Raw genomic sequence first — 25472 nt, forward strand, 5'->3', positions numbered from 1 at the left:
GACCGAACATGTAGCCGTTTCCAAATTTTTTTTTACAAAATATAGGTTCTTTTCGATACTTATAATATCCATGTCATAATACAAATACAAAAATTACATGTCATGACATATACAAAAGTTATCATTCTTTTGACGATAAAAAAAAAAATCAGATATGGGAAGAATCCAAGCGGCAAAGATGAGGGAAGAGAGAAAGAAATAAAAATATCACTTGTTTTTTAGGGTTAGTGTAGTTTTAAAAACTTTTCTTTATGGGCTTAACAAACACAAGTAATAAATACCCACCTAACCCAACAACTCATACCCATTTATCAAATACCCCTTAATCTATATATATATATAAAAAAGGTTAAAAAAGAAAACAAAAACAGTTTTTCCCTTCCACGCCTGCAGCCGTGAGGTGAATTTTTCTTCTCTTCCATTCGCAATCGTGCGCAACCCACAGTCCCAGATCCGCCGCCCACACGAGAAGCTACAAATCTGTACGTCTCGCGCCGCTCCGACCACGTCAGCCGCGGGTTCGATCCAACGCCGCTCGTTCCGCCGGAGTTTCAGATCGCATCGTGATCCAACCGCAGCCCACCTGATCTCCAGCCGCTCGCCTGCTAGCGCCGCTGGAGTCTAGCCGCCAGATCTGAAGCCGCGCCGCTGTCCTCAGTCGTCCGTAGACGGTGCTCAGCGTGGCCGTTCGTGTGGGTTTTCGTCGGGCCGTCCGTTCACTGCAACGTCCGCCATTTGGTCCGCCGCACTCATCCACCGCTGGCCGCTGGTCACTGCCACTGAGTCATCACTTTACATTGCCAGATTTTTAGAGTTCGATATGTTCTGGTGAGTTGATGAGATTTCGTTGGGTTGTTTCTTATCTAGTGGTTAGTTTAATTGTGTTTCAAGTGTGTCCATGGCAGGTTGGTCTAATTTCAGTTTTCTCACGTCGCCTTGATCATAGATTTAATGTTTTAGAAGAATTCGAAGAAATTTCCAACGAGGTTGGGTCTACAATAGGTGAGTTTTGTTAGGTTCAAGCCGTTCGGTTTTTGTAAGTTATCTTAAGTTTAATTATTGGGAATTTAGTCATGGTCTTATGGATGATTTGTACATAGGTTGGACTACTTGGTGGACGTCTTTGAGTGAAATCTTGGATTGATCTTGTTTTGACCTCCATTTGGGTAAGTGGTTTAAGGGTAGTTGAAGTAAAGTGTGTTGGAAATTTATGCTTTATGGGTTGAAACTGATTATGATTTATGTTTTAGGCTTTGGATTGAGAAGTTTGACAAATAAAGGGACAAAATCGTTTGGATTTACTCTAAGGTAAGTGATTTACTACTGATTCGCGCTCGAACCCAAGTTGATGTTAAGACTGTGATTGCATTGAAAACATGATTCTATTTTGATAGGTTGAATTGCTATGACTTGCTATGGTTGGACTATTGAGGGTGTTCTGGAAACTTGTGTTTATGTTATAAGAAATATGATATTATCTGAATGATTTGCTACATTTGAATGATGGATGGACTGTTGAGACTATTTTGGAAACTCTTGAGTGAGTATGTTCTAAGATTATGATTATATGCTTATGACTATATTAGACTGACTATTAGCATTTCTAACGAGCTGTGTACATCCCTTGTGTATGTTTTGGCATCCTTATGGATCGCCACCTATATTCATGATTTTTTTACTCTTCGGAACCACTACCTATGAAAGCGTGCCCTCGGGTTCGCCCCTTATGCCTATGCTTATGCGTATGCCAGGATGCACACATTTTTCTTGTTAGGAAGACTAACATGTACACCTAGTGGACCCAATCTGAGTATTTTTATACTCATTCTTTTCTCTACATGTTTTTTTTTCCAGGTAGAGGTAAAGATAGACCGGCGAATGACAAGAGGAATCCGTGACAGTGGTTTTATTTTATTATATTATTTTAGAGCTTTATTTAATGAAAAGTTTTATTTCTTTTATTGGATTTTTCTTCTAGAAATATGTTTTCAAGCTTATGCATGTACGTAGTGGCGTCCTTGAAGTATATTAGAAAGTTGAGTCGTTACAGTTGGTATCAGAGCTTAAGTTTTTTGGTTCTGTAGATTGACTTACATTGTAAGTCCAAAATATTCCTTATGGCCCATCATTGGATTCCTTGTCATCGTCAGGTACGTCCGATCAGTAAAAGTATTACGAAAAGTTTTATATAAAAGTATTTGTTTAATTTAATAGCACAAGTTATGTTCTACTTCTTGTTTAATATCTTTATGGAAGTTAGTACGAGGTGGTTAATCAATTATGATTTGATAAGAAATCGATGGATGTTAAAAATTACTTGACACTATTTTATCTTATGAATGGACCACTAAGAAAGAGTAGATATTCCAGTTTAGAGATCTTGAGGTTTGATAAAACTATGTGATGTGACAATATGAGAGGAAGTATATGTTTAAGCCATTGAATAAGTTGTCTTACGAGATGATTTTAAGGAACAGTGTTATGTTTTGCAATGGTAGAGGGTGGTGGTGTTACAACAATTTTTTCACAAGGCATGTACATAGGTACAAGATTGAAGTTGCTTTAGGGATAAGAAAGGGAAGAATAAGAGACTACGTTTTTTTAAAGGTTGCTACATATTAAAGTCATATGCCTTAAGAAGAATTTTGAACGGATTAAAAAGTCATAATCACTCTAGTGGTATTAGGGTTTGGTGGATTAAGTAAGGTGTTGGCTTGTGCTTCTTCATGTTACGTGTCTAAAAAGAAAAAAAAAATCCTAAGAGGTATATAGGTGATAATATGAAGAACTCCTTATAGGACTTTCATAAGATGATTTTGGCAAGGAAGCCAAGATGGTTGGAAATAAAGTTGGCTTAAATTGGAGAAAATCAAGTTGTTGGATTGAATTATTGATCTCAAGGTACTTTGATTTTGTCTTCATGTATTGTTGTGATGAAAAGACTAAGTTTAATTAACCATGTCAAGAGAAAAGAAAAGTATTTGGAGTTTTAAGGCAATGTCAACTTGTGAGTAATTTAAAAGTTATACGGAAAAACTTTATTATTTTGGATAGGTAAAAAAAAAAAAAATGAAATTAATGTGTTAAAGACTCCCAGTATTGGAGTATGGTTTGGATTTTAAGACATGAATTGAGTGGTTACCAAGTGCAGGCTTCGGTGTAAAAGAATAATCTCTTGTTACCCTTTGGGACTTTGGATCTCAGTGTTTGTTGGTTGAAACGATAGCTTACTTGGGTTGTGGTTGTAGAACTTGGTGTTAGCCTGAAAATCGTATTCTTAAAATAGAAGGTTAAACAGAGACAATAAAGCGTTGGTAGAGTGCTTCGTAAGCTTCTTCAAATTATAGTGAAGTCAGAGAAAATAATGTTTCATGTGAAGAGGTTTAGTAGCTATAGTTGCCAAAAACTACGAAAATGGAAGTGGTAAGACATTGTTAAAGAAGGGGAAAATCACTGAAAGATATTAGCAAGTTTTAGAGATTTTGATTGGGGACATGGATATTAGGACAAGGAATCAATAAAGTCATCAATTTGATTGAAAGTGATCTAGCTTCAAGTAAGGAACATGTTATACAAGTGTTAAGGCTAAGTAGGTTAGATCTCCAAGATCACTATTGGCATAAGAGATATACTTGTTAATAAAATTGAGTTGATAGCAGGAAGTTGCTACAAATGGGATGAAGTAGCTCAGGTCACGGAAATATGAACTATTAAGCAAAGTTTTTCATATGCCCTAATGTTTCACTTTGGAGCACACTAGTTATGTTTGTTAAGGACTGATGATATTCCCGCGTGTATGTGTCAATTATTAAGAGTTAATTGTGGTTGCATAGTCAGGTCACAAAGGAATGTCAGAGTTGTTAGGTGTCGAATTTGGATTCTGAATTATGGGTTGGGACACTGCAAATTGTATGTTTTCTTTTGCATGGACAATAAGTTAACCAACTCCATGAAAATGAATATTCTTGAGGTGGATGTGTGAATCAGGTAGGTTCTTTTCTTAAAAGCTATATCCAGGGACTTCAAGAATCTCATTATGAAAGAGATTTTCAAACTCATTCGTAGCGGGGTTTAAATAGTTATATGCGATTGTTTTAAGACTAAAGAGTAGCATGAGGATTGGCGAGTAAGCTTTATAGCCCTTGGTAGTAGACGACCTTATGCTAAGACTCTAATGAGTATGAGACTTAATTGGACAAAGTTGTTTCTCAGACACGTAGCTACTAAGAAAGACATCACAGTTGGCGCTCCCCATATAGAAGCAATTTTCAGTTGATTAGACTTTCTTTGCTACGTAGCTTGAGATTATGTGGTATCTAATATGACCTTTGCATTGAAATTTTCAGGGAGTGGGGGCTCTCACCTGCATTTGATGGAGTTTGCATACAATAACAATTATCAGGCTATTATTGGTACGTCGTCATTTGAATCCCTGAATGGAAAGAGTTGCAGATCTCCCGTTTGTTGGGGAGAGGTCGGTGAGCAAAAGTTGTTGGGAATTGAGCTAGTATGGATTAGAAGCGAAGCAATGAAGAAGATTAGAGCACGAATGCAGACAACTCAGAGTAGACAGAAAAGTTACGCCGACATTAGGCGTAAAGACTTGGATTTGAGAGGGGTGATAAAGTGTTTCTGGAAGTAGTACTTATGAAGGGTGTTTTAGGGTTGGAAAGAAAGGGGAGCTAAGCTTATGTTTTCATCGAGTTAGTTGAAACATTAGAGCAACTGGACTTTATGGTATGTCGTTTAGTGTCACTTTCTATAGTTTACAATGTTTTCTATATGTTTCTATATCAAGGAGGTACGTGCTAGATTAATTTCATGTATGAGGTGAAGCCTAAGAAAAATTCTTGCTAAAGAAGCTAAGACTTTGCATAATAGGGAGATAACGCTAGTAAAAGTTTTTAGTAGAATCATCAATCTGAAGAAGTAATCTGAGAATGTGAGAACGAGATGAGAATAAAGTATCCAGAGCCTTTTCGAGATTTGAACTTTCAAGGACAAAAGTTCTTAAGGAGGGAAGAATGTGACATCCCGAATTTTTGGCTTTTGAAATTAATTATCTCGAACTATTTGGAATTATATTTTTTATTTTTGGAGTTCGACATTGAAATAAATGTGATGAGATAATTAAGTTTATATTTAGTGATTTGGATTTGTGGATTATTTTTGTGGGAGATTGAAAGCTTAAAGGGGAAAAGGAAAAGGAATATATATATATATATATATATATATATATATATATATATATATATATATATATTGGGTGTTGACCGGTCAAATTAGGGTTTGATTTAATCTTAATATATATATATATATATATATATATATATTAAAGGTTAAAAAAATAAATAAAAAAATTTAGTTTTTCCCTCTTCTCCACGCTTGCAGCCGTGAGTCCCCCCTACAATCCACAACTTTTTCTTCTCTTCCATTCGCAATCGTGCGCAACCCTCAGCCCCCAGATTCGTTGCCCACACGAGAAGCTCCAAATCTCTCGTCCCGCATCGCTCCGACCACACCAGCCGCGGGTTTGCTTAGCTATGACCCAGCGCTGCTCCCGAGTTTCAGATCGCGTCGTGATCCAGCTGCAGCCTACCTGATCTCCAGCCATGATCTCAGCCGCCTTACTTGCCTACTAGCACCGTCAGTGGAGTCTAGTTGCTAGATCTGATGTTGCGCCGCTGTCCACAGTCGTCCGTAGCTAGTGCTCAGCATGGCCGTTCGTGTGGGTTTTCGTCGGGTCGTCCGTTCGCTGCAACATCCGGTGTTTGGTCCGTTGCACTCATTCACTGCCGACCATTGGTCACTGCCACTGAGTCTTCGCTTTACATTGCCAGATTTTTAGAGTTCCATGGGTTCTGGTGAGTTGATGAGATTTTGTTGGGTAGTTTCCGATCTGCTAGTATGTGGTTAGTTTAATTGAGTTTCAAGTGTGGCCATGGTTGGTTGGTCTAATTTCAGTTTTCTCATGCCGCCTTGATCATATATTTAATGTTCTAGAAGAATTCGAAGAATTTTGAAGAAATTTCCATTGGGTCTACAATCGGTGAGTTTTGTTGGGTTCTTGTTTAATGGTTGATTACCCATTAAGCTTTGCGTTGGTTTAAGTTTGTTACTCACAATGCTTGTGTTAGATTGGAGCTTTGAAGGACTTTGAGGCACTGTTTAGAAGCCATTGGGTTTTTGTAGGTTATCTTAAGTTTAATTATCGGGAATTTAGTCATTGTCTTACTGGTGATTTGTGTATAGGCTGGACTACTTGGTGACGTCAAATCTTGGATTGATCTTGTTTTGACCTCCATTTGGGCAAGTGGTTTAAGGATAGTTGAGGTAAAGTGTGTTGGAAATTTATTCTTTATGGGATGAAACTGATTATTGTTTATGTTATAGGCATTGGATTAAGAAGTTTGATTAACAAAGGGACAAAATCTTTTGGATTTACTCTAAGGTAAGTGATTTACTACTGGTTCACACTCGAACCCAAGTTGATGTTAAGACTGTGATTGCACTGAAAGCATGATTCTATTTTGATGGGTTGAATTGCTATGACTTGCTATGGTTGGACTATTGAGGGTGTTTTGGAAACTTGTGTTTATTTTACGGGAAATATGATATTATGTGAATGATTTGCTACGTTTGAATGATGAACTGTTGAGACTATTCTGGAAACTCTTGAGTGAAGTATGTTATAAGATTATGATTATATGCTTATGACTATGTTAGACTGATGGTGACTGTTAGAATTCCTAACAAGCTGTGTACATCTTTGTGTATGTTTTTGCGCCTTTATGGGATCGCCACCTATATTTATGATTTTTTTTTTTACTCTTCGGAGCCACTACCTATGAAAGCGTGCCTTCGGGTTCACCCTTATGCTTATGCCTATGTCAGGATGCACACATTTATCGAGACTAATCTGTAGACCTAGTGGGCCCAGTAGTGGGTCGCTTACTGAGTATTTTTATACTCAATCTTTTCTCTACATTTTTTTTTCCAGGGAGAGGTAAAGATAGACCGGCGAATGACAAGAGGAATCCGTGACAGAGCCACTGGGACTTGACATCGCTTTCACACATGATTTTCTCAAAGTGCTATGTTTTGTTTTAGAGTCAAATATTTAAATTATTCGATTGTTTTAGTCAATTATTTTATTTAATTTATTTTGAAGTGGATTAGGGATACCCCAAACAGTGTTTTTATTTTATTTTATTATTTTAGAGCTTTATTTAATGAAAAAGTTTTATTTCTTTTATTGGATTTTTCTTATAGAAGTATGTTTTCAAGCTTATGCATGCATGTAGTGGCGTCCTTGAAGTATATTAGAAAGTTGGGTCATTACAAACAGAACATGGTGCCTTTTCCTTTTGTGATTTTGTTCTAATTACTAAAAACCTGGACTTGCACATCTAATAAATAAATATTGCAATCTCCATCATGACCTAGGCTTGCACATCTGATAAAATAAATATTGCAATCTCCACCAGTATGCCAATTTTCTTTTCTTTAACCTCGCCCACCGTTATTTAGTTCACTTTTGGTGAAAATAACAAGTGAATCCCACATTGCTTCAGAAACTTCAGTGACCAGAGATAAGAAAGAGGTTGAACTGATTGCCTGTGGTCGCCATAACCCTTGTGTCGTCCCAAGAGGTACTTCATTTTTTTTTTTGAAAAGGATGCAAGAGGTACTTCATTGACTTATAAATTTCTTCTTTCCTTTGGAATTGTGGCCATTCTTAACAAGAAACGAAAGAAATAAACTTGAACAAGACCATCGTGGCTGCTCAAATAAAAAAGGAGAGTTGAGAGGAGAAAGAAACTGACATGTGGCTAGGAAATCGTGGACTCTGACTACGATTTAGCCTTAAATCGTGGATCGGGTACACGATTTATCTGCTGACTTGATACTCGTGATCCTGGTCCACAATTTCACAACCCTATTTTTGTCAATAAATATTAAAATAACATTATTTAAAAAAATTCACAGACCTTTAAACCAATTTCTGAAACTTCTACTAAACATATGAAAATATGAAATTACAACTATGTTACATTGAATCCCTTAATTTTCAAATTTAGTTTGTCAGGTTGCCTACCAAACAGGTTTCAAGCTTTTGGTTAATTTACTTGTGGAGAAGTTCTTTATAGCCTAGTGCTTTTTTTTCTTATTTGAGTCCTCTAACGCACAACTGCGAACTAATATGATGTTAATTTTTAATAGGATATCACATTTGTGGTATTACTTTTGACTTGAAGAGAACAACCCTTCTGTGTCTTGCTCAGGATGATATCCGCTGACATTGTGGACTTGTCAAGTGATGATGAAGAAGGATCAAACTTGAAAGCCGTGAAGTTGGAGCCAGGAGTTGATAGGGCTGTGGTTCTACCAAAAGAGCACACAAAGAAGAATATCATCAAACTTGAAAAACCAAATACTGAATTTGCTAGTCAAGGATTTGATGAAAATAGGAGCCCGAATGTTTGGAGTGCTGGTCAGAGTAGCTCTAGTATATTGGATCAGGTGCCATCTCCAGCTGATGATTCTGGCCTTACATCCCCATCTCCCTTGTGTCCTGCACCAGTTTGTCGACAATTCTGGAAAGCTGGCAACTATAATGATGAAGTTGCTTCTAATGTCACCGTTCAAAGTATTATGCCATTTTACCCATTTCAGATTTGCCATTGTTTTAATTAACATGTGATATTTCACGGTTTTATTATGGTCAGAAAAATTGTTGTCCTATCAAAGTAATGCAGGATTGAACTTTTGATATAGATGGCTTTGTGAAGAGCTATTGGATTCCGGAGCTCTGTTTCTGATGTTTTTTTCTCCTGATGGCAGGTTCCAAAGGTCATCTTCATGTCCACCCTATGTTCCTTCATTCAAATGCTACTTCACACAAATGGGCCTTTGGAGGTATTGAACTCAAGTGTGTGCGCGCGCACGCATCTTTGTTTATATTTTCATGTCTTTTATTTGAATGTTCAAGGCAAACAATCTCCCAATTGTTTCTTTACATCAATTGTCCTTTCTATTCATTTGTTTCTTATAAATAAAAAGCCATAATATTCTTTCTTCGTTCTGTTTCCAGCTGTTGCAGAGCTGCTAGATAACGCTGTTGATGAGGTGATTTTCTCATCTATTTATTTTAGCAGAATAGTCGTTTAATTTTGATTAAAATTTATGAGATGAGGTTTTTACTGTGGGTATTCCTTGTTTCTCTATTTGTCTCATTTCATTATATCAATAAAGAGGATTGTTTCCATTAAAAAAAAAAAAGGAAAAAAAACCTTGTTTCTCTAGGTTAACCATCTTTCCGGATGCTCTTCTCCTCCCTCTAACCCCACCTTTCTGAAATAAAACTTTGATTAGACATATTTTCTCTATATTCCAAGTGCATGATGATGATCACTTAAGAATTGTAAAATCAAATGAAGTACTTTCAGTTTTTAGTCTTTGTAAGTTGAGGTCTTGGTATATTCTTCTGTCTGATTTTGTGTTACTTTTCTTTTTTGTAATGGATAGATCCCCAACGGAGCTACCTTTGTCAATGTGGATAAAATCTTGAATGCTAGAGATGGAAGTCCTGCTTTGTTAATTCAAGGTACTGTCATTTATTTGTCCCAATGCCTTTTGATATCAATTTTATATTTTCCATTAGGTTACCCGTATCATTTAATCTATTCAACCTTGCTATACATGTAGATTAAGCTGTATTATAATTATGCTTTCAAAATTTGACCACTTTTCTCTAGACGATGGAGGTGGAATGGATCCTGAAGCAATGAGGAGGTGTATGAGCTTTGGATTTTCAGATAAATCGTCAAAATCAGCCATTGGACAATGTATGGAAATTTGTAATCATTTTTTAATGTTACATTTTAAGCTCCTTCCCTGTTGCATTTATTGGTTCACTTGTAGCCTTCCAGATGGAAATGGTTTCAAGACCAGCACGATGAGACTTGGTGCAGATGTTATTGTCTTCAGTCGACACGTGAATAATAGGTCTGGCTCAAAATTTGACATAGTCTACAACTTATACGTATGAATATCTTAGTTTTGAATGCCTGTCTTATTGATTTGACAAATGATTGTGAACAAGTTACCTATGTTTTCCTTTGTGAAACTTATTTGATAAAATGGGATTAACACTAGACTTTTTTGGCTCTATATGGTGCACATTCAAGATATTTTCCCTTATTCCCTGAGGTTCGCTTTCAATGTTCCAGGTCCAGGGTATCAACGCAGAGTATTGGTCTTCTATCCTATACGTTTTTGACCCGTTCAGGCTACAACAGAATTGTAGTGCCTATGGTAATTCCACTTTCTCGTTAAATAGTTTTAAATAGCTTAGATCTTTTTCTTGTTAATGTTTCGCCATTATGTTTGGCTATGTGCTGAAGAAAAATTTAAGTCTGCTTAAATGTTGTGTTACTATTGCAAAATGTGATGTTTTGCATGGTCAAGGAAAAAGATGAACCATGGAAACTGATATCCTTTTGAGGGTATGACATCCTAGCATCATAAAGAAGCTAGTCTTAGTTGGGATAAATCATAAGAACTTAGCTTTGTTTCTGTACGAGTGACCCTATAAAATCTAATATAGGGAATTTTTGCTGGGGTTAGTAAGATCCATGAATCGTTAATGTTTAAGAAAGAGCTTGGAAACAAGATGAGAGAAAGGGCAATGGATGCAAGTGTTGTTTTTCTTTGTGGTGGGGGAGGGAGATTTATTTCTTATTCACCACGGACCAACAATGGTTAAATATACAACATCAGAGAAGTTTTAATTTAGAAATCTAATTGTAAAAGGAAATGATAATGAAAAATAACTAAAAGATAAAGAACACATGTATACTATATGCAATTCTACACTCTCGTGGGTGTGTTGTATAGAATGTAAGCCAACTTGGAGTTGAATTCATCAAAAGTTGTCCTTGGTAACGCTTTAGTTAGCATGTCGCCAATTTAATGGTTGAAATAGAAATAGGTAGCTCATGTAGTAGAGGGTCATAATGAGGATTAAAGTTGTGACACAAGTAGATTCAACTTCTTGTGCCTCAAATTCCTTCATATTCACCTATTGATTTTCAAAGAAGATAACATCCTTAGATGTGTACATTTTTTTTGCTGATGGGAGAATGCATTTCATTTGTACCACTTTTGGTGTGTTGAATAACCTAGGAAAATGCACTTCATGAATGTTGGATCAAATTTAAACGAGTAAGGAGAATGATTAGAGTTGGATCAAACAAAGGAAAAACAACCAAATATGAGATTCAAATTTATCAAATATTGGATCAAACAAAGGAAAAACAACCAAATACTTTAGGAGGTAAATTTGAGAAAAAATTTTGGAGTTGGGTTAAGTTTTGAGAAAAACATATGAGATTCAAAATTGAGAATCCAACTAGACATTTAGTTTAAGAAAGGTTGAAGTGAGAATAGTTCTTCCCCCAAAATCGTTTAGGATCATGATTGACAAAAAAATGACAAGAAGCTATTTTAAGAAGATGTTTATTTTTTCTGTCTACAATCCCATTTTGTAGTGGTTTGTTTGCAATCACTCGAACCTGTATGAACAACACCATAAGATGAAAGAAATGATTCAAGAATTGAACTGAAATAGTTTTGGACATTGTTTCAAGGACCTAAATTTGACTGGGCATCATACAATGGTAGTTTGAGATCACACAATGCGGCTCTTTTGGCCAAATGGTTGTGGCGGTCTCTAAACTGAGACTTACACGTTGTGGTATAGAGTAGTTGAGAGTAGGTGTGATCCTCATACTTTTGAGTGGACTTCAAGTGGGGAGTCAATGGGCCTCATTTAAACCATGTGGAAAGCTATCTCTTAGGCTCTTCCCTCTTTTTCTCAATTGATTAGTTTCTTTCTTGAGTTGACCATAGTATTTAGTTTTGGGAGGACCGTTGGGTGGGAGACAAGTGTTGGTGTGCATTATTTCCTCATTTTTACTTTCTTTCAAAGAAGAGGGTAGATTATGTGACCATGGTGGTGTCTCTTTCAATCGTTCTTCTTCAATCTCTTTGGGCTCTCCCTGTCCTAAGGCAATTAATATGGCCGTTTCTCTTGCCATTCCTGCTTCAACAACTTCTTCTAAGGCTTCAACCTTTTTCTTTATGGAAGGTAAACAAACAGGTTAAAGGTTTTTGTATGGCAGGTTTTACTGGGGAGAATCAATACCTTGAATCATGTCCAAAGATGTTCTTCCTTCATCTTGCTACCATAATGGTGCATTCTTTGTAGGAGGATCTGAATCATTTGTTGTGGTGGTTGTTGTTCGTGAATTTTCTTTTGGATTGTTGGTGGATGCCATTTGGTGTTAGTGGGCTCGTAATAGAGGTGAGTGATCTCTGTTGGAGAAGGTGCTTCTGCATCCTATCTTTAATGGAAAAGTATTGTGGCATGTGAGTTCCTTTGCTATTTCTTGGGGTATTTGGTTTGAAAGGAATGGTGGCAGCATGAGTCAAGCCGTGGATATTGTCTGTGACAATAGATAATGTTTAGCACGAAAGGGCGTGAACACAAGCTAAACAAACCATGATCGAACTCCGTAGGAAGATGTTGGAGGACACATGGTCAACGTTCACATGTCTCCGAAAGGGGTCCATTGTGAAGGTTTGCAGTGTTGGAAGATGAATGAATGTTCCCCACAACTTGAAACCCATTGTTGTGAATGACTTGCGACCCGCAACATGAAGATGGGATGCAAGAATGGGTGCTGACGTTGGAAAACTTGTCGAAATAAGATGGTGATAATTGGTGGCTTGTAGAATTTTTGGTGACTAGAGTTTAGCTGTGATACCGTGTTATTTCTAGGATAAATTATTATTTTTTATTCTCCAAAGACTCAATCATGGTAAATATGAAGTATAAAAGAAGTTCAGCAAAGAAACTAATTTTAAAAGGAAATGGTATTGATAAAATTAAAAGATAAAAAGATGCCGTTTACCGTAGGCCATTGTCTTCACCATTCTGTTTCAAGGAACCAACTTGGAGAACCCAAGCTAAATGGAAAATTACCTTATTCTCAAGCTGGTTGTATATTGCAATTACATTCTGCTATCTTATTTATTTTTTCAGTTTGATGCCACGCCATCGATAGTTCAAGGGTGGTGACTGGCGATGCTGTGATTGAACCAAAAACAAGTTTTTTCACATCTTGATTGGAATCTGTTCATCTTTCTTTTCTAGATTTACAAATCCGTTTTGTGTGACATTTTTTCTTCTCTTTTAAAAATTTTTACCTTACATGGTCTTGCTTTTTGATTTAAACTTGTTATTGTCTAGTGTCTAGATTGTGCATATTGGTTTTTTTCTTTTCTTCTTTTTAAGATACTTCCTCAGAATTATTTTACTACGTGTGGACATTTCTCGCCCTATGCACTTCAACTTCAAATCTGGTTGTGGTTTTGTTGGTTCTATCACTTTTTTAATGTAATGGAGAATTGATGTTTCATGTTTGTACTGCAGGTAGATTATAAATATAACACATCAAGTGGCAAAATGGAAATATTGCATGGGAGGGAACGGTTTATGTCTAACCTTTCCACACTTATACAGTGGTCTCCGTACTCATCGGAGTCTGAACTTCTTAAGCAAGTAAGATATGTTCGACCTCCTGTTTTTTCCCCTCATGTAGTTTGGGATTTTAAGCTTGTTTTGACCATGGACTACATTAATTGTGTTCTAGTTGCTGCCCGACCAAAATTAGCCTTGGAAAGGAACGTAACTTAGTTTTATACCCATTCTTTCCCTTTTTGTTGAAAAATCTAGAATTTTATTTGATCCAAACTCCCGTCCGTAGATTTTCATTTACAGCATACATATGCAAGATTCTTGCTTTCCTACTCATATTATGTCCGCATAATAGATGAATAATGTCCTTTGTGTTTTTTCAAAGAACACATTGGTTGCTTTTCCAAAGAACTCATTGGTTGCTTTACCAAAGAACTCATTGGTTGTAAAGTTGTTCAAATAAGAATTCCTAAAATTTTCCTTGGTTCCATAATTTCCATGGCATAAAAGACCAGTTTGGTTATATAAAATAATAGGGCTTTTCTTATTTATTTCTTTTTTTTAGTATTTGATCCTCCGTGAAACATGGTCCACGGGAAAAAACTGCAAAATAGCCTTTACTTCATTTGACCATAATATCTTAGCCTTACATTGAGCCTCCATTTGGGGAATCCGCTAGCCAATCTTCTGAGCAACGAGGTTGTGTTTGTACAATCTTAGTCCAAATAGATTTCCAAAAAAAAATCCCAAATTCTGTTACTACTTATCTTACAATAGAAGAGGGGAGAGAGGGACTCTATACTATATTTTCATAAAACACATGTTCGGAATCATGAATGTTGTGGAAAACTAGCGCTTGTATCACATGGGAAGTGGTAAGAGGCAACTTTTCCCTTAGTATTTCTTTTTATGATGCTGAAGGTGAAGATTTTTGGGTTTCGGGAGTTTATGGCCCTTTGAAGTCATGAGAGAGGAAAGACTTGTGGGGGGAACTAGGGAAGCTCTTTGGTCACTGGTTCTAGATGGTGTATGGCTGGTGATATTAATGTTATTCGCCCTCTTGGGAAGAAGGCTTTCGGTGGCAAGATTACTAGCGCTATGAGGGTTTCCAATCGTTTCATTGAAGACTGTAACTTGTTTGAACTTCCCTTGTTAGGTGGAAAGCTTACTTGGTCTAATTGTGGCTACTAGGATTCATAGGTTTTTACCTTCAGAAGATGGATCGAGAGGTTTGGCAGCCCTAGGCAGACGAGGGGTCAAGAGTCAGTTTAGGTCATTAGCCTATTGTTTTAGTTTCGGGAAATTGGAGTTGGGTTTCAAATCCTTTCCTTTTGAAAATATGTGGCTTCTTTCAAGGCCAAGAGGTCTTCATCAGGAAATTGGGCTGGCTATCGTTTTATGTGGAAGCTGAGAGCTCTGGAAGGGTTCTTTGATCTTGGAACAGTAAGGTTTTTTTAAAGATTAAAAAGCAAAAGGTCTTCAAAAGAATTAACCAAATTGATTAAAAGGAGCGAAGGAGTCCCTTGTATTCTGTTTGAAAGCGGGAGAGGGAAGCTTTAAAAAAGGGAGTTTGCTGATTTGATTAGAAAAAAGAGTATTAGTTGGGGTCAAAAGGCTAAAAGGGAAATGGCTAAGGAAGGGGATTGTAACATTTTTTTTTTCATAGGGTGGCTAGTGGTAGGAGGGACACGAATTGCATTGGTCCTTTGTTCTTGGATAATAGGGAGCATACTGGAAACGATAAACGATAGGGAGATCAAGGAGAACGTTCTATCATTTTTCTTCTTTTAAAAATCATTTTGTGATAGATTTTCTTGTGTGGATAGGGAGCTCTTGTACGTTTTCCTTTGGGTTCCTCGTGCTCTTTTTGATAGGGAAACGATGGATGTAGTGACTCTTCTTTCTCTTTTTGAGAGTCACCTCTTTCATCTTGGGAGGAGAGATGTGAGAGTTTGGAGCTCTAATCCTTTAGACGGGTCTCGTGCAATATGGTATCAGAGCAAGGTGAAACCTTAGTTGGGATAGAAAAAATTTAATCATCAACCTAAACGGGTGATGGGATTCTGGCGGAAAATTCACAGAATGCAGAAATTAGGACTACGGTTGATTGTTACCTCCGGTCCCTTCTTGGCCCAATGTAGCTTCATCCGCAGCCGTCTGAGCAGAAGTTGCCGTCCAGCTGCCTATCCCTAGTTCGGCCTCAACCGCGCAGCAAATCCAGCCAGGCGACCCTTCAATCGCGCAGCACCAGCAGGTCGGCAACCCTTCGTTCGCATAGCACTAGTCGCTCAGCCACACGAACGCGCAACACCAGCCTTTGATCGGCCCCATCGCGTAGCACTAGCCTTAGCCTTCATCCCTTCGTTCGTGCAACAGCCGAGCTGGGTTTGTTCTCCTTATTAACCGGTCGACCAAGCAACGCTAACGCTGGGACTAGCCGCCAATGCTGCAGCAATCCCCGGTGGTTTCCAGGGTTAGCGCCTCTGCCTGGTTCATTAAGCCAACCGTCGGTCCACCCTTATGTCCAGCCGGTTCATACTTCCTCATCCATGTTTGCCGAGACATCTTGTTCAGGGGCCTATGGGTAGAAGCATCCTATGCCTACTCCTTTTAATTCTCTTCAAGTTGAGTCAATGGGTTATGGCGGCGCCGTTGGATTCCAACAACAATTGACGAGGTTGCAGCAACAGATTTTCGCACTTGTGGCTTCCCATCCAGATTCGTATTTTGGCATTTCGTTATGTTCAAAAACCCGGTAATTGCTTATCCTACTTTACCTATTACGAATATCATGTCTGGTTCTGTGGGAAACTCTATAGGGATAATCATCGGAGAAAAACTTAACGGCCAGAATTATTTCTCCTGGTCGCAATCTGTTAAAATGGTCCTCGAGGGACAGCATAAGTTTGGGTATCTGACTGGGGAGATACCAAGACCGAACCCTGGGGACCCTTAGGAGTGTATATGGAAGGGTTGGATTCCTTCCTCCGCTCAATTCTATTAAACAACATGGAGCCTCAGATTGGAAAGACTTTTCTCTATTCAGCGTCTACTAGGGATATTTAGGAAGCTGTCCAGAAACTGTATTTGAAAAGGCAGAATGCTTCACGACTTTATACGTTGCGGACAAGTGCATGAGTGCAAGCAAGGAAACATGGACGTGACGTCCTACTTCAACAAATTGTCTCTGTTATGACAAGAGATGGATCTATGTTGTGGAGTTGTCTAGAATTGTCCTGTTGACGGAGTCCAGTATTTGAAGATTGAGGAAGCTGACCGTATCTATGATTTTCTGGTAGGCTTAAATTCGAGATTTGACACTGTCCGGAGTCAGATTCTGGGACAAAGACCGATGCCGTCCCTTATGGAGGTGTGCTCTGAAGTTCGTTTAGAGGAAGACAGAACAAGCGCTATGAATTTGAATGGTCCCGGTACTTCTCCTATAGATTCTGTTGGTCGACCTCCAAACGGAAAACGTCGGCCTCCAAACGACAAGTCTAAGACCAGCAGAGCCTTCGTTAGTGAGACTATTGATGCTGACTCTCAGGTGAAGAATTCTGCTGATTTAAGTACTGTTGGGACCGAAAATATTGTCCAATCAAGTACTCCTCAGTCCTTTAGTTTCTTTATTGAGGGAAATGAATCCTGGATACTTGACTCAGGAGCAATCGATCACTTAACTGGATCATTTGATCAATTCATCTCCTATTATCCAAGTGCTGGAAATGAGAGAATTAGAATTGCAGATGGGTCCTTTGTTCCCGTTGTCGGGAAAGGTCACTTGTCTCCGTTTCAAGGGTTGGTTTTACAGAATGTTTTGCATGTGCCAAAGATTTCTTACAACTTGTTGTCTATGAGTAAAATCACCAGAGATTTAAACTGCATAGTCGTTTCTCACTCGATGATGTTTCGTTTCAGGACCTGAGCTCGTTGGCGACAATTGGCACTGTCCGGCATGACAGGGGGTTATATTTCCTTTTCGATGATACTCCCTCTAGGAGTTTGACTAGGACTAGCTTGTTATCTTCTTTTACTATTTCTGAAACGGATTATTTGTTGTGGCACTTTCGTCTCGGACATCCAAGCTTTCAATATATGAAGTACTTGTTTTCCCATTTATTTCGAAATGTGAATGTTTCCTCTCTGTCTTGTGATGTCTGTATTCGTGCTTAACAGCCTAGAGTCTCTTTTACTTCTCAACCTTATAAACCTTCCCAGCCCTTCCACTTAATACATAGTGATGTTTGGGGTCCGTCCAACGTCACGATGGTGTCCGGTAAACGGTGGTTTGTCACCTTTATTGACGATCACACCTGTCTTACCTGGGTGTTTCTCCTTACTGACAAATCTGAAGTAACGTCTGTGTTCCAACAGTTTTACACCACCGTCGAAACTTAATTTAATGTTGAAATCGTCATTCTTTGAATTGACAATGGACGGGAGTTTGTTAATCAAACCCTTCACGAGTTTTTAACTTCGAAGGGTATCGTCCATCAGAATTCCTGTGCTTATACGTCTCAACAGAATGGGGTAGTTGAGCGGAAAAATCGCCACCTTATGGAGGTGGCTTGATCTCTCATAATTCATGCGTCCTTATCGTCATACCTATGGGGGTATGTTGTACTTACTGCAACTCATCTCATCAATCGAATGCCCTCCTGTGTGCTTAAATTCCAAACACCTCTTGAGTGGTTGTGCCCAAAAGTGTGTGTTCGTTGGGTATCCACTTCACCAATGGGGCTACAAGTGCTTTCAGCCTTCCTCCTGAAAGTACTTTATCACCATGGACGCTACTTTTCTTGAGGATAAACCCTTTTTTTCCCGTTAGTCCTCTTCAGGGGGAGACCGCTAGTGAAGAGACTAACACAACCACCTATTCTGTTCCTTTAAACCTTCTTCCTGAGCCGATCCCTGAAACAAGTGACCCTGTCCTTCCTACGAAACAAGTGTCTTGGAGAACCTACTACAGGAAGAATCTTAGAAAGGAAATAGTTCTCCCTGTTGCTCCTCCAGAAGTTGTCCAAGAGTGAGAACTGGAACCAGCTCAAGGTAACTCTGTTCTTGAGGATAATGAGTGTGTTGGGGGTGATGTGGTTGAGGGTGAGGCAATTAATATGATGAACTCTGACAATGTCGAGATTGGCGATGGTGATAAGTTATCAGGTGATACACAGGGAACTGAAAGCTTGCAACAGAAGGGTGAGTGTGATTCTTACTCTCAACCAAGCACTGATAAACAGGTAGACAAACCTGGTGAGTATGATGCTACTCTTGATTTGCCAATTGCTCTATGGAAAGGAACTAGATCATGTACCAGACATTCTACGCAGAGTTTCTTGTCCTACAGTAATTTATCTTCAAGATTTAAGGCCTTTACTACCAACCTGGATATTGTGATGATACCAAGCAATATGCATAAGGCCATGGAAGTTCCCGAATGGAGAGCTACGGTTATGGAAGAAATGCGAGCGCTTGAAATGAATAAAACCTGGGATTTGGTTGTGCTCCCTAAAAGGCCATAAAACTGTCGGATATAAGTAGGTGTTCACGGTGAAATACAAATCTGATGGGACTTTTGATAGATACAAGGCCAGGCTGGTTGCTAAAGGATTCACACAGACATATGGGATTGATTACTCAGAAACCTTCTCTGCAGTAGCGAAGCTGAACATAATTCGGGTCCTTCTCAGTTGCAGTTAACAGAGATTGGCCCTTCCATCAACTTGATGTAAAGAATTCTTTCTTGAATGGTGAGTTAGAAGAAGAGGTCTATATGAGCCCCCGGGTTTGAAGCAAAATTTGACAATCGGGTCTGCAAACTCAAGAAGTCCTTATATGGCTTGAAATAGTCTCCAAGAGCGTGGTTCGACAAATTCACTACCTTCGTTAAGTCCCAAGGTTTTGTTCAGGGACATTATGATCATACTCTATTCACAAAGAGATCCGAATCTGAGAAGATTGTTGTTCTGATTGTATACGTTGAAGATATAGTTTTGTCAGGAGACGATACAACAGAGATTGACAGATTAAAGCAGAGTATGACAGATGAATTCGAGATCAAAGCCCTTAGTAGTCTGAGATACTTTCTTGGTATGGAGGTAGCAAGATCGAAGAACGGAATATCCATGTCTCAACGGAAATACACTCTGGACCTGTTGAGGGAAACCGAGATGACAGGGTGTAAACCTGTTGATACTCCCATTGAAGTCAATACTAAACTGGGAGATTCTGTTGAGAAGGGGTTCCAGTGAATAAAGAAAGGTACCAGTGTCTCGTGGGGAGATTGATTTACCTGTCTCATACTAGACCAGATATATCCTATGTTGTTAGCATGGTTAGTCAGTTCATGCAGGCTCTATGCAAGAAACATATGCAGGTTGTTACTCGGATTCTAAGGTATTTAAAGTGTACTCCTAGAAAGGGCTTAATGTTCCGAAAACACGACAATAGATGCATTGAAGCTTATACTGATTCAGATTGTGCAGGATCCATTATAGATAGAAAATCAATGTCAAGATATTGTACCTTTGTGTGGGGTAACCTTGTTACCTGAGGGAGTAAGAAACAAGTTGTGGTTGCTCGAAGTAGCGGTGAGGCAGAATACAGGGCTATGAGTCTAGGGATATGCGAAAAAATATGGTTGAAGAAAGTCTTATCTGATCTCCACCAGGACAGTGTGATAATAAGGCAACTATCAGTATCGCCAACAATCCAGTGCAACATGATAGAACAAAACATGTTGAGATTGACAGACACTTTATTAAAGAGAAACTAGACAGTAGCAACATTTGTATGCCCTACCTCCTATCAAGTCAACAGGTTGCTGACCTTCTTACCAAAAGGTTACTAAAGCAGAGCTTTGACAATTGTGTTAGCAAGTTGGGTTTGATTGATATTTATGCCCCAACTTGAGGGGGAGTGTTGAAATAAGGAGTGTGTGTCCTAAGGGCATTTTAGTCTTTTACGTGCTTTTACTATTTTTAGGTTTCTGCCAGATCTTTTTATATCTGGGTTTGGGTGCTTTGTAAGTGTTTAACAAAATTAATAAAAATTCTCCATCGTGGTTTTTTCTCCCTGATCTACGGTTTTCCACATAAATCTTGTCTTCTTTCTTCTACCCCTTATTTTTCAATACAAGGTAATAAGTCCAATAATATCAGAAGTATGAGGATCAAACCACAAAACAAACAGACTTCAAAACTGTCACTTCCAATTTTGCAACTACTAGGAAAAGAAAACGCAACTTCTTTAGGGCAAAACAGTAAGAGTTGCATAGACACGAGAATTCCCTAATAATAGTTCAATTGCTAGAGTAAACCACCAAGCTAAGCTTTAAAGGAAGGAGAATGAGGTGGAATTGATTTCAGTTGCAATTCACATTTTTCAATCAAAGGAGAAATTTTGGCAAGAATTATGGGTGACTATTCTGTTTGAACGTTTTCACCATACTGAAACAAGGTATCAAAACCATCTTTAAAGTAAACCTCTGAAATCTCCTCAACAAAATCATCTTTTGCTAGAAAGTCCATAATATCTTCACTCCTTGCACTAACTTTTGAATCTACATCAGAATCGTAACCTGCAGCATGTTTCTTTAATTTTTCATTACTTCCCATGAAACAGTATTGCTGTGATGACAACACCCATGTTCCAATCTCTGAGTAGTACTCAGGAATAGTATCTTACACCATTGATTAGACTGATAGATCTAGAGTCATTTACTTTCACTACCTCTCCTTTTTTAAGGTTAAGAAATCATGTCATGTGAAGATGTGGAATTTTAAAATTATTAAAAATTATTATAGTCGTATTTGCATAAGTTCTAAAAATTTGTAAGTTAAGTGCAAGGCATGCTGAATTACCCTGCGATTGAATATCTTTAATTAAACATATTTTAACAGTTCTTGTGCAAACCAATTTTGATGACCATTTTTTAAGCTATTCGACTCTGATGGCAGTTTGATGATATTGGATCTCATGGCACAAAAGTAATCATCTATAATTTCTGGTATAATGGAGACGGCAGAATGGAGCTTGACTTCGATAAAGATCCGGAGGTTCAGACATTACTGTTTGTTTTTCTTCTTTTAATTGCCTGTTTAATTATTTGGGAGGATTTTTCTATTGATTCTGTGGTAAGTTGTAACACAGGACATTTGCATTGACGGAGATGTAAAAAAAATTGTCGCTCTCCCTGCATCAAAGGCAATCAACGAGCAGCACATTGCTAATCGATTGCAATATTCTCTCCGTGTAAGCTTGAATTGCAAAAAGAATGCTACAGCTTCATTTTATCAGGACTCAAGTTTTGTACTTACACTTCATTCTTCTCAGGAATATTTATCAATCTTGTATTTGCGGATGTCTGAAAATTTCAAAATAGTATTGCGTGGGACGGTTGTTCTGCATCGTAATCTTGCCGATGATCTCAAATATCTTGAATACATTTTGTATAAGCCTCAAATTGGTGGACATGTGGAGGTAGCATTTATCTTTTCAGTCATTCTTTTTTCTTTCTTTAATTTTTTTGGGGTGATTTTCCATGTCCATAATTGTCTATATTTTATAAATTTGTTGTTTGACTTAGTAGATAAATCGTCCTAAGAATGGAAACTTGTCGTTTGTTGTCAACAGGATTAGCAATAAGGATCTTATAGCTCTTTGTTGATATTATTATTATTTGGTTAAAACACTTTGAGGAGATGCTAAATTTTTTTAATTTATTTTTGGTCTCTGTTTTCTGGAGTTACTGATGTACTTCCCTCTCCTTTTATTATATATCAATTATCTATCTAATATATCGTGTATCTTGTAAGAATTAAACTAAATGAAAAGAAAAAAGAAAGAAAGGAAGAACGAATGAGCGAAACAAAGAATAAAAGGTGATGAAGAAGATGGAAGCATATTTCTTACTCAAGATCTTATTTAAGTCCTAAAGATAAACATGACGATGATCTTATTTAACTCTTTTCTTACTATTCAGGGTGTGGTTGTTACTACAATTGGGTTCCTGAAGGAGGCCCCAGATGTCAATATACACGGTTTTAATGTTTACCACAAAAATCGTTTGATTCTGGTAAGTTTTCTCACTTTTTGTTGACCATTTTCTAACCCATAGCATAGCATCGTTCCTTCCCCTTCCTCATTTTAACCATTATAGAGCTTCTTTTCTTTCTCCATTTTATGTGTTTCTGGCCTGTGGGTAGTCCTTTTTTTTTTTTTTTTTTCTTATTAATATATTTTTCTATGTTGAAAAATGAGTATGGTATTTCTTAATCAATATTCAAGCTGAAGTTTTCTTCATGATCGAGCACACGCCCATTTCTTTCTCAGTTTCAGATCTCTTACTATTTCTCGTTATTTGTCTATTTGTCCGATTGGATTGGTGAAAGATTGGATCCTGGTTCTTCCTATGTATATTATACCAATTTTCTTTTAAGAAAATAGATGCTTCGTTTAAAATATATATTAATCATGCCCATTGTGAAGGTAATCTATTTCGGCTCTATTAAAGCTTTTGTGAAAATATTTCATAGTTACCTTTTTGGTCTTTAACAATCTTACATCAGCGTTCAGGCTCCATATATGCTCCCACGCGTGGGGAATTGTTATAGTATATATGTAAAGGAATAGTTTTTCGTTGTTAGTTTGAGGTTCCTAATAATGCCTTTGTATGTTTAATTTTAGTGAATAGAGTAATATGGTTTATTCTTTCATATTTGGTCCCACATTAACACAATGATTCAGTGAACAGACTAATTCCTTTTTATGTAATTTGCAGCCATTTTGGAGGGTTGTGAGCTATTCAGACAGTAGAGGAAGAGGTGTTGTCGGTAGGCCATTTGCTTTCAGAATTTCCTTTGTTTTATCATGTCAGCTGATGGTCATTGATATTCTTCTATATCTGAAGGTGTTCTCGAAGCAAATTTTATTGAGCCTACACATAATAAACAAGACTTTGAGAGAACTTCTATTTTCCAGAAGCTTGAAGCTCGTTTGAAAGATATGACTTGGGAATACTGGTGAGCTATTTTGCTAAAATTATTAGGCGATGATGATCATTTTTTCCCCTTTTTTCTATTTTGATTAAGGGAGGCACGAGTTACTTGGCTTCGGTTGTTTTTACTTGTTTCATCCCATCATTTTGCCTGTCTATCTGGCAGGGATTACCATTGTGGACTCGTTGGGTATCAAGTTAAGAAACAACTCCGTGTGACAGCAGCCTCACAAACACCATCCAACATCACAGTATCTGCTGGTACGGAACATCCTCACATGTTGAAACAATGCTTTCCAGCTACGGTCACAGAGGCTAAAGAAACAGCACATGGGAGACCTGAACAATTTACACTGGAAATACCGGGAAAATCTAGAGAAGGTACCTAATTAGTTGAACATCAGTTTATCACATTCTTTAATGTCCTCTTTCCATAGTTCTAAAGCTTTTTTTTTTTTTGGTGCAGGAGTATGTATGAAGAGAAAGGCAGATGTTTTGATAGAAGATGGACAGGTGAAAGGGCTTAGGACAATTATTCTGCATTGTTTATTGTTTTTCAGCTCATGGTTTGCTTCTGTTATGTTAATCCAGTTGTCTCTATATAATTCATGCAAATCACCAGAGATTATTGTGTTTTACCAGTATTAGTTGACCTTCCTTTTCCTCTATATCAAATCCATCCAGCTGGTTCTGTTCTTCGATTCTTTTTCCATCTTTATTTAGTCAACCAAATTGTTAATCACTTCCTACAGTGGTATTTTTTGGCCCCTGATATTTTAAATGCACATAATTTGAGCATGGCTATTTTTTCAACTTTTATATGACAAACAAATTAACTTATTTTTCTGTCCTTGTGCAGGCTGCCCGTGCTTATCAACAGAACAATCAACAGGCCATTGTTTTGTTGGAAGAAAATACGAAGCTTCATGCAAAGTAAGTTAATAGGAAGTGTATATTTGATGGTTAGAAATTAACTTTATCTAATCCAAAACCTCAGATCAGCAGGAAATGAGCTGTTATGTTAAGTTTTATAAGTTATTACGCACTAATTTTTCTTCGTTTTTCTGTGTAGATGTTCAGAGTATGAAAAGCGGGAGGAAGAACTTAATCTCAAGGTATAAACTGGAACCGTTTTTAAGTGAAACATTTGTTTCGTTTGGACATTGTGGCATTTCTCCACTTTCTGATGTTACTCATGAATTAGACATTGAAAATTAAATAGTTTCATCTCACTCATTAGTAAATTTCTGTAATGTCACATGTACAGGCAACGCGGCTTAGGAACGACATACAGGAAGTCCAACTCAAGATCCTGAGGTTGTTGGATGAGTTAAAATCTTTAGAAGCAGTTAAGGTTGAAGGCATTTTATAAATTGTATATTCATTTTGTTCTTTCTCAATCTTTTAGCCCACCCTGTAGCTTAAAACCAGAAAAATGGATATCAGTTTCGGTACGAGTTCGACACGGTCAGCAGTATGACGACCCTTTGATTTTTGCCCTCAAAACATTGATAATAGTTGCCTGGGATTCGGATTTTCAGCTCTCGTGTGTTGGTTTCCTTGGCGGGAAAATTTACCAATTGTACAGAAATGAAACCCACCTTGTAACTTACCCAAAATGTCTAAATTCATGTTAGTTATCAGTGTTATTCGTATATAAATTGTGCATTTTTTTAAATTCATGGTGTTGATTTTTTTTCTATATGAAAACTATGTATTAGATTTCTATTTCTATTTTTTTAGCGATGTGCACCAATAATTTTGATTGAATGTCATATAAAGCATGTCAATACATCATAGTTAACATGAGCATAGGTCAATTGACATAACATAACATGTCACTTTGATAGTTGAGAGAATAATTGAGAATTAAAATCTCATCTTTTTTTAATTTGAACCTCCGTATTTTTTTAAAAACCCAATACTGATGTA

The 25472-nt window shown here is 37.6% G+C and overlaps 1 protein-coding gene and 1 non-coding gene across 8 annotated transcripts; both read left to right on the plus strand.

Moving 5' to 3' along the window:
• Positions 1–307: 307 nt before the first annotated feature.
• LOC120071063 (protein MICRORCHIDIA 6-like) lies at positions 308–25218 on the plus strand. Of its 7 annotated transcripts, none has more exons than XM_090310812.1 (26): positions 308–828; positions 906–1002; positions 1101–1166; positions 1251–1308; positions 1855–1903; positions 7575–7652; positions 8286–8650; positions 8845–8919; positions 9095–9129; positions 9529–9607; positions 9759–9848; positions 9933–10008; positions 10233–10317; positions 13499–13627; positions 21502–21600; positions 21695–21796; positions 21878–22024; positions 22527–22619; positions 23325–23376; positions 23454–23565; positions 23707–23921; positions 24007–24053; positions 24400–24473; positions 24613–24655; positions 24808–24857; positions 24949–25218. In XM_090310812.1, exons 7-26 carry the CDS (start codon positions 8287–8289, stop codon positions 25175–25177), a joined length of 2196 nt encoding a protein of 731 aa, XP_090166938.1. In that variant the 5' UTR covers positions 308–828; positions 906–1002; positions 1101–1166; positions 1251–1308; positions 1855–1903; positions 7575–7652; position 8286; the 3' UTR covers positions 25178–25218. The 7 variants fall into 7 exon arrangements, with proteins under 7 accessions (XP_090166938.1, XP_090166939.1, XP_090166941.1 ...); XM_090310813.1 differs by lacking the exon at positions 1855–1903 and adding an exon at positions 7001–7091 and having other exon boundaries at positions 358–828; XM_090310815.1 differs by having other exon boundaries at positions 358–828; positions 947–1002.
• On the plus strand, positions 13107–13247 carry LOC120072402 (small nucleolar RNA snoR2/U65). The gene has a single exon (XR_005480462.1). It is a non-coding gene; the product is annotated as a small nucleolar RNA snoR2/U65 (small nucleolar RNA).
• Positions 25219–25472: the final 254 nt, after the last annotated feature.

This window comes from Benincasa hispida, chromosome 2, assembly GCF_027475165.1.
Source record: "Benincasa hispida cultivar pf3 chromosome 2, pf3_genome.v1.1, whole genome shotgun sequence".
In the NCBI taxonomy this organism is placed as follows: Eukaryota; Viridiplantae; Streptophyta; class Magnoliopsida; order Cucurbitales; family Cucurbitaceae; genus Benincasa; species Benincasa hispida.

Bases quoted from the DNA above. Each gene is read 5' to 3' on its own strand.
- LOC120071063 (XM_090310812.1), top strand. From the start codon at position 8,287: ATGATATCCGCTGACATTGTGGACTTGTCAAGTGATGATGAAGAAGGA. The intron at 23,377-23,453 runs GTAGGCCATTTG...CTATATCTGAAG, and splicing joins TAGAGGAAGAGGTGTTGTCG to GTGTTCTCGAAGCAAATTTT. The intron at 23,922-24,006 runs GTACCTAATTAG...TTTTTGGTGCAG, and splicing joins ACCGGGAAAATCTAGAGAAG to GAGTATGTATGAAGAGAAAG.